The sequence below is a fragment of the Sus scrofa genome, chromosome 8 (assembly GCF_000003025.6).
Source record: "Sus scrofa isolate TJ Tabasco breed Duroc chromosome 8, Sscrofa11.1, whole genome shotgun sequence".
Classification (NCBI taxonomy): Eukaryota; Metazoa; Chordata; class Mammalia; order Artiodactyla; family Suidae; genus Sus; species Sus scrofa.
In genome coordinates, this window is record NC_010450.4 from 115,557,102 (window position 1) to 115,570,414 (window position 13,313).

At 34.0% G+C, this 13,313-nt stretch overlaps 1 protein-coding gene across 4 annotated transcripts in view; it reads left to right on the plus strand.

Annotated features, from left to right (window-relative positions):
• The window catches only part of TBCK (TBC1 domain containing kinase), a 226,236-nt gene that overhangs the window by 80,326 nt on the left and 132,597 nt on the right, over positions 1 to 13,313 (plus strand). For 3 of the 4 annotated variants that reach the window (XM_021101700.1, XM_021101699.1, XM_021101698.1), the window contains exons 12-19: positions 1,298 to 1,397; positions 4,206 to 4,255; positions 4,430 to 4,559; positions 5,549 to 5,647; positions 7,632 to 7,694; positions 8,420 to 8,546; positions 10,123 to 10,173; positions 12,010 to 12,093. In XM_021101700.1, coding sequence (XP_020957359.1) covers positions 1,298 to 1,397; positions 4,206 to 4,255; positions 4,430 to 4,559; positions 5,549 to 5,647; positions 7,632 to 7,694; positions 8,420 to 8,546; positions 10,123 to 10,173; positions 12,010 to 12,093 — 704 coding nt within the window. The remainder of the gene's footprint in view (positions 1 to 1,297; positions 1,398 to 4,205; positions 4,256 to 4,429; positions 4,560 to 5,548; positions 5,648 to 7,631; positions 7,695 to 8,419; positions 8,547 to 10,122; positions 10,174 to 12,009; positions 12,094 to 13,313) is intronic. The other variant, XM_021101702.1, reaches the window with a different exon arrangement.

The following is a 13,313-nucleotide window of genomic DNA, read 5'->3' on the forward strand; positions in this document are numbered from 1 at the left end:
AGGGTTCGAATCAGATCTGCAGCTGCCAGCCTATACCACAGCCACAGCAATGCAGGACCTGAGCCTAGACTGTGACCTACACCACAGCTCATGGCAATGCTGGATCTAATCCACATCCTCATGGATACTAGTCGGGTTCGTTACCTCTGAGCCACAATGGGAACTCCTTGCCTGAAGTTTCTGATTGCAGTGTTATCATCAATTGTCTTTACAATTCTTAATAAATATTGTTTTTAAATACTTTGCTTTATGATCTATTTGAAGTAAAGTTGTTATGGAACATCTCACAATAGTTGACGATCAATAAATGAAAAATGTACAAATAGAATAGTAATATTTAAGTTAGTAAACTGGGCTAATGTGTCCATTATGAGGAGCTATTTTCTATCTCTAATAAAATCTTAAAATATGGTTGGTAGCCTCATTGCTTTCCCTGGAGATCATCACGGTGTTAATTCACTGTTGAGAAAATCTGCAGGATGCATAAAGTCTTGGCCACTCTCCTATAAACTACCTGGAAGTTAAGTAACAATATAACCCCAAGAGTCATATTTAGTCATAAAGATGAAAACCTGAATCTCTTGAGTTTCCACTGCTGCTATAGTTTTAGTTTTAGATTTTAGGACTAGATTTGATCCTTTGTAGGTAACTGGAAATTAATCTACTGAAATTTTTTTTTCATATGTTAAATTTTAGGTTAATTGTTTGAATATACCACTGGTTCTCTACTTTTTTCTCCTCTTAAACTGAATTCTAAATATTAAGTTCAGTTATACAGTTCACACAATTAAGTAGAAAATCAGGAATTAAGATGATGGAAATTCTAAGAATAAATCGTTTGAAGATTATAAAAAGTCTCAAAAGGAATTCTCTAAAATTCTAAACAAACTTCATGCATTTATTATTCAGCTTTCTTTCTTGGGAGAAGTTATCATCATTAGCATTTTTCTTTCTTCTTCTCTTTATCATTTTTTACTTATATGAACTTCCTCAGAAGCACATTTACCTATTGTCAATAGAGTAAATTTATTATTGTACCTGTGACGAACAAAGAGTATAAATCATACTCTTGCATTTCTAAAATGCTTTATATTTATACTATTTCAGCATATATTTAAAACTGAGAATTGTTGGAAGAAATTTCAACTGTTACATTTTTTATTAACCCATTTGGTCTGAAATTTTCTTGTTTTGTTAAAGAGATTGATGATTTAGAATAAATTTTATTTTCTAGAAGAAACAATCAATCGGATTTCTGTGCTCATTTAAATAATTATTATTTTTAATTTCCTTTCAGTTTTCTCTTTGAAGATGGGGAAAGCTTTGGACAAGGTCGAGATCGAAGTTCACTATTAGATGATACCACCGTGACGTTGTCATTATGCCAGCTAAGAAATGTAAGAATGGTATTTTGGCAAATTTGCTTCAGATCATTTTTTCTCTTTCTTTTCTTTAAATTTTTAAATAAAAACTTACAAATACATATGAAGTCTTAAATTCCTCCTGGATACTATAAAATATGTGAGGTTTTTTTTAAGGTGTGTTCCTAGGAGTGGCATTGTTGAAAAACAGGATCTGTACATCATCAGCTTAATATATATTGTCAGATTGTTCACAGAAGTGGTTTTAGCACTTTATCTTTTTACTCTCTTTGGATAATGTTCTCATTTCTCCACGTACATGGTAACACATGGTATCAAATTTTTAAAAATTACCGTTGTAGAAGGTATAGAATGGTATTTTCCTATAATACTAATTTTAATTCCCTGAAGATAGTGCAGTTATGAGTCTTCATATTTTTGGCCATTTACTTACCTCTTTGTACATTGCTAGTTTATATCTCTTGCCACTTTTTATTATGTGATTTCTTATTGATTTGAGAAGTTTAAAAATGTATTCAGGTATGAAATCTTTGTCGGCTGTACAGCCATACCTCAGTTATCTCACTTAGCAGTATTGCACTTCGTAGTGATTGCTTTTTGTACAAATTGTACTCTAAAACCCTACACCACAGTTGTCAGTGTACTTTAATACTAGCTTACCTCCTTTCTCTCTAAACTTTATGTCATATGTCATTGCATTTTCCTCCTGTTTTAGGCTTTACCTGTCATTTTAATATTATACATGTTATATAGTAGGAGGGTTTTAGAATCTCTCTTCTTCTATAATGCTAGGAATAGAAAATTAAAATATGTAATCATTACATTTGATACCCTAAATTTATCACCCCTTTGAAGAGAAAAAACATGTATAGTGGACAAAATAAGCAACAATACAAGACAGCAAATAATAAAGTACATCTAAAATATGTGGTTTCAACAGACTTTATTTTAATTTGTTCTTAAATTTAAATCTAATCCAAATTGTATGAATACAAGTTAAATGAATACAGGCTTCAATTTTATTTATTCCTCAGTTCCTTACATTTCCACTTTTGAAACTTAGATTACTTTTTTCTATAATTAAGAAAAAAATGTTAATATTGCTGATTTTTAAAATAATATAGGAACTAAATAATAATTTTTACCTTGTGCTTTTCTATATAAGTATTTTTGCCTTTTTTAGCCCTTAATACACCAAAATTTTAACTAGAAAAAAGCAAAAAAAGATATGAATACTATGTATGATCTTCAGGACAGTAAAACCTAAATTTTAAAAAAATGTGTACATTAATAATGCAGTAAAATTTGTGAAAAATCTTATTTTTCAACTTAGAATTTTAATGCATGAAAGAAATACATAAAAGTTTAAAGGCAAAATAGGATAAATGCATGGCATGTTAAATTTTAGAGAAAAGCTGGGCATGAATCCAATGTTTGCTAGATTCTCAGTGTTGGATTTTCTTTGGCTTTAATAAATTCCAGGAACAACTTACAGTGACTCTGATAATAAAAGGCTGGCTATGCACAGAGCCTGAAGTTCTATATCAGTCCCCAGAGGAACAGATACTCTGCCTTCCACCTGAAAGTTGAGCTAAGAAGCAAAGCAGCGGACAGGATGGCATTTATTTTAATCACCCTGCTTAGTTGTGTCTAAGTTTTACTTTACAATTACCTACCTTCTTACTTTTTTTTTTTTTTTTGCCTTTTAGGGTCACACCCACAGCATATGGAAATTCCCAGGCTAGGAGTTGAATTGGAGCTACAGCTGCCAGCCACAGTCACAGCCACGCAGATCAGAGCTGCATTGGTGACTGACACCACAACTCAGGGCAGCACCAGATCTACAACCCACTGAGGGAGGCCAGGGATCAAACCAACATCCTCATGGAGACTGGTTGGATTTGTTTCTGCTGCACCACAATGGGAACTCCCCTTCTTACATTTTTGTAGAATATCTATAATCCTGGCAGTGTTATTATTGGGATAACATCTATTATAATGACTTTGTGGAAGAAGTAAAAGAATTGAATTTTTTGTCATTTGATTTATCAGCTGTTTGAATCATTCATATTCAAAGTATGGTGTGAGATGGAGTTCCCGTTGTGGCGCAGTGGTTAACGAATCCGACTGGGAACCATAAGGTTGCGGGTTCGATCCCTGCCCTTGCTCAGTGGGTTAAGGATCCGGCGTTGCCGTGAGCTGTGGTGTAGGTTGCAGACGCGGCTCGGATCCCACGTTGCTGTGGCTCTGGTGTAGGCTGGCAGCTACAGCTCCTTTTGACCCCTAGCCAGGGAACCTCCATATGCCGCGGGAGCGGCCCAAGAAATGGCAAAAAGACAAAAAAAAAAAAGTATGGTGTGAGAAATTCTTTTGAATCCTTCTTATTGGCACCTTACTTTTGTCTTAGTTTGTATTAAAGTCAAAACAAAAATAAATCTGACTTGAGCTTTATAAGGAATATTTATACAAAAGTACCTTTTAAAAGAATCTTCATATAATTTAAAAACATTTTATCCATTTATTACATTTCATACTAATTTTGGTAATTCTGAATTGTGTTTGGAAAGCTATTATAATAAGTGTCTAACATTTACAAGAAATACCTGGAGGTAAAAAAAAATGAAACTATTCTTCAAAGCTAAATTTAATCAGTGGAGGCATAATATATTTGCATAGTTATCTTAGGAATCAATTTTAGATTCTGTTGTACACTTTTCTTGGTACTTTTATAAATTCATAATTTTATATTATTTTTTCCATTAAATATGGGTCAGTGTTTCTCTGAGCCTAAATATCATAAATATTTTCTCCTTAAATTCACAGAGATTAAAAGATGTTGGTGGAGAAGCATTTTACCCACTACTTGAAGATGAGTGAGTATATAGTCTCCTTTTACACTTATTTTTTCTTTATATTACACTGGTAAGAAGCTTATACATTTTCTTTGAAAAGTATTTCCTAAATAGGACACAAGGATATGATGTTTGCAATTTTTTTAAATTTTAAACCCTTTTATCAATTTTTGTGCTTTTGTTTTTCTTTTACAGTCAGTCTAATTTACCTCATTCAAACAGCAATAATGAGCTGTCTGCAGCTGCTACTCTCCCTTTAATCATCCGAGAGAGGGACACAGAATACCAACTAAACAGAATCATTCTCTTTGACAGGCTGCTAAAGGTAGAGATTCTAAATTTTAAAGTGTTATAAGCACCCATATACAATCCTTGTTTTTTATTTCAAGGGAATCTTGATGTCATTAGAACACTAACTCATGACCTTTCTTTTTTGATTAACTTTTAATTATGAAAACGATACCTGTTCATAGTACATGAAACTAAAAAGTAAACAAGATGCAGAAATCTATGCAACATCATATTAGACAGAATATTAATATCCCTACTATTTAAAGAACGCTGAAAAACCAACAGAAAAAGCACTGTTATCAAAACAGAAATGCATAAAGAACACTATAGAAATAAAACTAGTCGGTGAATCTATTCAAAATATGTATCCTTACTAGAAATGAAAAAAAATTAAAAGTCTTCTTGCATATTGAGTTAGCGAAGTGAGTAAAGGCATATTGAGATTGGAGCTCTTGTTCTTACAGAGTAGTGCAAATTGATAGAAGCAGTCTGTAAACCAATTGAAAGTATGTGTCGAGAGTGTTTAACAACATCCATATCCTTTGTCCTAATAATTCTCTTCCAGAAATAGCTCCTAATGTACAAATTTACAACAGAACAACTTTATATGCAAGGATACAGAAGTAGCCATAATAATAACATATTTATTTAAAATTTTCTGCATCTCTAGATATTTTACAAAATACTTTGCATACATTATTTCACCTGTATGAGACTGATAATATTAGCCTCCATATGAATCACTTTTAATTCTCCCAAAACACAAAATAGAGAGGAATGATTAAAAACAGTAGAATCAGCTCCTCTCTTTGATTGTATAATAGGAGATTTACAGAAGATAGGGAACCATTCCACTGCTAATTTATATGTATTATTAATAACACCAGACCAAGTAATTTCAGATACTTAGAAATGTATTACATTTCACCTTCAACTTTATCACTGGTTTATTCAGAACTGTCTAGACTAAAAAGATGGCCCTGATAATTTGAGATATTTTTCATATCTTTTTTTTGTCTATAGGCTTATCCTTATAAAAAAAATCAAATCTGGAAAGAAGCAAGAGTTGACATTCCTCCTCTTATGAGAGGTTTAACCTGGGCTGCTCTTCTGGGAGTTGAGGTAAAAAAAAAAAGGAAGTTAGAAACTCATTAATAGTGCAAAGAAAGAAAGAGAATGGAGGTGTTTTCTGAATGTATATTTTTCAAGTTGTTAGAAAATTATGTAGTAAAATATGAGCATTAAGAATTTTTGGGGAGTTCCTGTCGTGGCGCAGTGGTTAACGAATCCGACTAAGAACGATGAGGTTGCAGGTTCTGTCCCTGGCCTTGCTCAGTGGGTTAACGATCCGGCGTTGCCTTGAGCTGTGGTGTAGGTTGCAGACACGGCTCGGATCCCGCGTTGCTGTGGCTCTGGCGTAGGCCGGTGGCTACAGCTCCGATTCAACCCCTAGCCTGGGAACCTCCATATGCCGCGGGAGCGGCCCAAGAAATAGCAACAACAACAACAACAACAACAACAACAAAAGACAAAAGACAGAAAAAAAAAAGAATTTTTGGCAGTTTTAAGTGAACAGAATAGAGGAAAAGAATACACTAGATAAAATGAAAAATTGAATTAAAGGTATATTTATTCTATTTATTCTATTTAAAATTTTATTTAATGGGACTCATAAATTATCTGGATTATTAACTTTAAAATCAGAATATTTAAAATATATCAGAATATATATATATATAGAGAGAGAGTTTATAAGTATATAGTCCTGCTTATAAGTATGTTCATCTAGGAATAGGATTGCCTGTTTACAAGTAGTTCTGTTAAGTTTGGAGAAATCATCCACTCTAAATTGGAACCTTATCAGAAATCATGAACATAATTTAGTGGCTTTGACCCATCTATCTGTCTCACCAGAAGCATGCTGCTATGAGAAATAGCTACTTTAAGTTCTGTAACACCTTACCTGTGGCAGTGAGGAAAGGAGAGGTGTCATAAAATTATTAGGATAACCTGCAGTACTATCAGAGAACTTTGGTGACAGCAGTCAGGATAATAGGCCAGTCCTGCCAGATCTTTTTCATTTCCTGTCATTCTTTGTCATTTTGCCTTCATACATTCCCTTATAGATATCTTATATATCCATTACCTATTTTTGTATGTGAATTTCCCCAAATATTTTTAATCCTTTTAACTCTCTATTGAAAGAACTCCTTTCTTCATTCCTGATACCCTTGATGAGAATCTAAATATCTTTGAGTTTGGTTGGTTTCTTTATAAGAATGCCTAGTGTTCTATACCATAATGTTAATAGTTAGAATTATAGAACCATATAATGCTTAAAGTTCAGGAGGACTTCTAAGGTCAGATTGTCCAAATCTTTAATTAAATAGATATGCAAGAGAAGTTGATTCCTGGTGTTAGAGTTTGAATCCCAAATCCAGACTAATAAGAATTGTTCCATGCTTGATCCAATGGAACATGACCAAAATTGAAGTGGTTTATTTGATTATTATTTTATTATTCCCTCATAATGGTTTAACTGAAAAATGTTAGTGATCTTTTTAGTTCCTTAATGATTTCATGACTCCATGATATACCACTCTGTAATCATTCCAAGCTTCTGCCTTCTAGTGCTAAACTACTATTCCTTTAGACAGTTTCATTTTATATTTGCTTTTATTATCAACTTTAACAGGAAATTTTCTTTTAGAATGACCCTCTCTCCCCTCCCTCAATTAAGAAAAAAATTTTCTTACAAAGTTTACTGTGTGTGAGATAACAATGAATAAAGCTCTGCTGTTTTGGGAAGGCTGGAAAATACTCCCAGATAAACATACTCATTTGCTATGTGACTCATCTAGCATATTGGTCTTCTGTTGTATATGATTCAGGCATCTGCCTTAGCAAAATGGTAAATTGTCTCAAACTTTTATCACAGACCGTCAGGAATGTAGAATATTTTTTAAGGGGTATACTTTGAGTTTGAATCTACCTATCTATATTTGGGTGCATTTTCAAAGATAGATGTTTATAAGTAGATTTTGCCTAAATTTATAATTTATTGAAGTTATGATGAAAGTAATATATCTTCTCTTATTTTTTGCAGGGGGCTATTCATGCCAAATATGATGCGATTGACAAAGATACTCCAATTCCTACAGATAGACAAGTATGATTTAGATTTTCTTAAACAACCTAAAATGTCTGCCAAATCTTTAAATCTTAGAAAGGCATGAGGAATTTTCCTCCTTTTATTATGAATACTCAGCAGCCATCATATTCATATGATGTTAGAGATACATAATTCTTCGCTCTCTAAGATGTATTCTAACTCATTAGTGAATTAGAACTGTTCCTTAAAGGAGGTTAGGCCAAGTAACTTTTCCTAATAATGTACTTTTTTGTGTGAAGAATGTGTTCTTTATTTGGACCAGACTATAAAGGAAGGTCTTTTGAAAACTAAATTAATACATACATATTCAAAAGGAATGATCTGTTTTCCTTGTTTAAATATACTTACAACTTTTTTGGTTCCAGAGGATTAATATAAAATTCAAAAACCTTGAACACCAGGAGCTCCCATTGTGGCTCAGCAGTAACGAACCTGTCTGGTATCCACGAGAATGTGGGTTCGACCCCTGGCCTCCCTCAGTGGGTTGAGGATCTAACATTTCTGTGAGCTGTGGTATAGGCCAGCAGTGCAAATCCAATTCAGCCCCTAGCCTGGGAACTTCCATGTGCCCCAGGTGCTATCCTAACAAACAAAAAACAAGGCAACAACAAAAAACTTTGAATACCAGGGTTATGTAGGCTGCCTCTTCTGAAATTCATAATGCAGTTTCTTCTTTTCCTTATGTTGGGGCTTATTGGAGATCACTCTATGCTGTTTTACAGATTGAAGTGGATATTCCTCGTTGTCATCAGTATGATGAACTGCTATCATCACCAGAAGGTCATGCAAAATTTAGACGTGTATTAAAAGCCTGGGTGGTCTCCCATCCAGATCTTGTGTATTGGCAAGGTAACCGTTTTTCCCCAGTTATAAAATTAAGACTCTTTTTTTCAAGTATTTGGGGCATATTGTCTGACTGACAATTTTTAAAATTAAAATATCAAAATATCCTTATCTTTAAGAAAAAATACTAAAGCTATGCTCCAATTTTTGAGAGGTTTATATGAAAACTTTTGTAAGCTTTGTCTGAATGCCTACTGAATATTACTTAAATACATATCTAATGAGACAGATTTGCCATCATAGTGATTAGGAAAGTATAAAGAATATTTTCTGCTATTGTAATCTTTGTATATACATTTTTTCAATACTTATGCAAATAATAAGTTTGCACCATGAATAATATTGGGCTAGTTGATATTCTTGACAGTTAATGATATTCTTGACAGTTAATATTAGAAATTGAGAAAGAGTTCCCACTCTGGTGCAGTGGTTAAGAATCCCACTGCAGTAGCTCAGGTCACTGCAAAGGTGGGCTCAGGACAGTAGGTTAAAGGATCCAGCATTGCCGCAGCTGTAGGTGTAGGTCACATATATGGCTCGGATTCAAGTCCTGGCCCCAGGAACTTCCATGTGCCATGGTGTGGCCATGAAAAAAAAGAAAAGAAAAGAAAAAGAAATTGGAGAATACTAAACTACTCACTTTATTTATTGTTTCTCTTTTTAAAATATCGTTAATGCTCCATGTCCTTGATTTTTAGCTTTTCTCATTTCCATTTTTGAGGTCATTGATAAATTCATGAACAAGAAACCCATTCCACTCAGTCTTATTTTTGAATTTGTTGTTATAAAGAATAGTGTTTATTTTTCAATTCTGCATCAATTTCTTGCCAAACTTAATAATGAAGGTATTATTTTTCCTAACTTCATTTTAGAGTTCTATATCTCCCTAGCAATTCTAGATAAATTTTGTACATTCTTTCAACATGACAACATATGAACAGCATTATTTTCAATAAAAGAACTATGTCATGTGTTTGTATTTTAACTTCACAATTTTTTTAATTTTTTCAAAAAAAATATTTTTAAAAAATTATTTCCCCAATACCAATTTTTTTCTACTGTACAGCATGGTGACCCAGTTACACATGCATGTACATATTCTATTTTCTCACATTATCATGCTCCATCATAAGTGACTAGACAGAGTCCCCAGTGCTACACAGCAGCTAACTTCACAATTTTTTACAGTTTTCTCCATCATCCAGAGAAACACATAAGACAAATTTCCATCTCTTAAACAAGAAAACCTGCCTGGAGTTAAGTGATTGCCATGATCACACAGTCAGAATCGGAGATGGGACTATATCTCAAGCCTTCTATCATTTTTACATTTTTCTATTATTTATTTCTTCAACTTATAGTAACATTGATAATAATAGCAGTTGATTTATATTGGGCTTTACTATGTGCCAGTCACTATCATTTACTCCTTGCAAATACCCATGAAGTAATATTTCTGAATAAGTAATATGTATAATGCTTAATCTCTATAGAAGTAATACAGAGAACTGAGTAAGGTATATACCTACAGTTCTGCTGGATTATATTTATCTGAATTCTTTCTCCAACCTCTACCCATCAGGTCTTGACTCACTTTGTGCTCCATTCCTATATTTAAATTTCAATAATGAAGGTAAGCTTATTTATCATTTAAATAATTATTGTTGGAGTTCCACTAGTGGCACAGTGGTTAATGAATCCGACTAGGAACCATGAGATTGTGGGTTCGATCCCTGGCCTCACTCAGTGGGTTAAGGATCCTGCATTGCTGTGAGCTGTGGTGTAGGTCACAGACGCAGCTCAGACACAGGACGCTATCACCCTGGCGTGGGCTGGCGGCTACAGCTCCAATTTGACCCCTAGCCTGGGAACCTCCATATGCGTGGGTGCGGCCCTAGAAAAGACAAAAAACAAACAAAAAAATGAATAATTATTGTGCATATTATTCTAAAATATCCCAATATGAAAGTTTTTTATTTTCATTGTAAAATTCCTGATCTCTTCCTAGTGGATACTCTCAATTTCTGTAAAATAGTCTACTAGACTCATTTTACAGAATAAAATGAGTTTCAGCTGTGACCAGGCAATGACCCAAGATTTAGGGAGACTCTGATAGATTATTCTAAATGCATTTATTTACTTGGATGACCATTCTTATAAAACTTTAGAGAAAATTCTGACTTTTTAGAGATTGGTTTTACTCTATGTATACTTTCTAAACAATTTGTAAGGAAAAAAGTATTGATCTGGTATTTCCAATGTTTATTTCAACCACTAATTCCTTAATGAAGACTTTTCTTACCCTCCTGAGTCCATAATAGCACTTTGTATTTCAGAAATTTATCTTGTGTATGTTTTATATTCATTTACATGCTAATATAGTAGACCCCTATTTTTGCTTAGCAGCTTTATTTTTTTCTTTTCTTTTTGTTTAACAGCTGCACCCACAGCATATGGAAATTTCCAGGCTAGGGTTTGAATCAGAGCTGCAGCTTTAGGCCTACACCACAGCTACCACAACACCAGATCCAAGGTGCATCTGCTGCTTATATTGTAGCTTGTAGCAACACCAGATCCTTAACCCACTGAGGCCAGGGATTGAATCCGCATCCTCCCAGATGCTATGTTGGGTTAACCCACTAAGCCCAACAGGAACTCCTTAGCAGCTTTTTTTAATGACAAGAGCTTTTTGTTTGTTTGTTTTCTGTCTCCTGATAGAATGCCTTTTTCATAGTAGGCTTTTCAATAAATATTTGAATATGTATTATGAATATCCCTAATGATATCATACACAGAGAGTGTTACCATATTAGCTAAAATCGTTGGATACCTCAGTCTTAGAATCTCCATATTTTCAAATTCTATTTTGTATCAGAATTTGCATAGATTTCTGGAGTTGAGTAGAGATAGCAAAATCCCAGAAATCTAAAATTTCACTATTTGAATAATTTTTAAAATACCTGTTCTGTGATGCTTTTCTTTAATATAGACTAGAGGTTTTTCTGTGCTTTGTTAAGCATAGTCCCTTATCACACATATTGCTCTAAAAATACTAAGGGACATGGGTTTGAAAGAACAGTTTATTACTAGTGTCTCTAAATCCAAAGCTCTCAGGCTCTTTTGTTTGCATCAACAAAAATTAAGGGTATTGAAGCTTCTGTAGCTCATTAATAATGATTTTGTTTAGATATTTTAAAACTGCATAAAGTACTGCTAATGAAGGTTTTTATTTTTGTGGATAATGATTACTACAGTATTTGAAATTGAAAAGTTACTAGGGTGGTTATTTTTTGTTGTCCAAAATATTATTTTAAATGGTAGGGGTTTTTCCCCCTTTAATTTAGTGCTTCCATCAATTATTAACATAATTCTTATTTAAAAGGAAGTTCAAGGAATGTGTGCTGAGTGAGTGACTGCTGATCATTTACCTCATGAACTAATCTGTTATATTTGCCTTATTCTTTCTTAGCCTTGGCTTATGCATGCATGTCTGCTTTTATCCCCAAATACCTGTATAACTTCTTCTTGAAAGACAACTCACATGTAATACAAGGTAAGCAAATGTGTTTCCTTGTCTTTTTACAGGGGAAGTGCTTATGACAAAAGTGACTCATAGTCAATTAAATTTATGGTTTTGACCCAATAAAATATGGTGGCATTCTACTATTAAAACCCATGAAAAGATCATTCCTCCAAGTTTAGTCTTTCTTCCAAGTCCACAAAGAATTATGGTATTTTTCTAATGACTATATAATATCTAATCTCACCTCAGTTCAAATTCAGGCAAGCTGGTTTAAGAAAATAAAGTCCAGAGTTCCCATCCTGGCTTAGAGGTAACAAACACGATTAGTAGCCAAGAGGACTAGTCATGAGGCATGTTTGATCCTTGGTCTCACTCAGTGGGTTAAGGATCCAGTGTTGCCACGAGTTGTGGTGTAGGTCGAAGATGTGACTCGGATCTGGCATTGCTGTGGCTGTGGTGTAGGCCAGCAGCTGTAGCTCCGATCGTACCCCTACCCTGGGAACTTCCATGTGCCACAGATGCAGCCCTAAAAAGCAGGGGGGAGAAAAGAAGATAAAGTCCAGCTATCTATCTCTACCATTAACATTTCCCACAAAAAGTTTCACCGTGGAGCAGGCCTACCATGCATTAATAAAAAGTTTAAGGGAGTTCCTGTCGTGGCTCAGTGGTACCTAATCCAACTAGCGGCCATGGGGACTCAGGTTCCATCCCTGGCCTTGCTCCGTGGGTTGAAGATCTGTCATTGCCATGAACTATGGTGTTGATTGCAGATGTTGCTCAGATCCCTCTTTGCTGTTACTGTGGTGTACGCCTGCAGCTGCAGCTCTGATTCACCCCCTGGCATGGAAGCTTCCATGTGCTTCGAGTGTGGCCCCAAAAGGCAAAAAATAAAATAAAATAAAATAAAAGGTTTAAGCATTGTTTAATTATGTACTTAAAGAGAATAATAAAAACACTTCTCATTCATCTTATTCACCATACTTGAACACCCAAAATACCCTCCCTCTTTCTTCTCTTTCCTCCTTCAGAGTCCAAGAAATAAAATAACCCTTCTGTGAATTCTTTCAGGACTACTTCAGCCACATTCAAACTTGTAATATAATTTTTTGATGTCTTTTTTGAAAGTAGTATAACAGAAGTTTAGTAATATACCCTTTTGAATCAGACAAGCTTTGTTTCAAATTTGTTTCATTACTTATTATGAGTCTTAACAAATAAATTTGCTGGGTATAATTTCCTCATATCTGAAA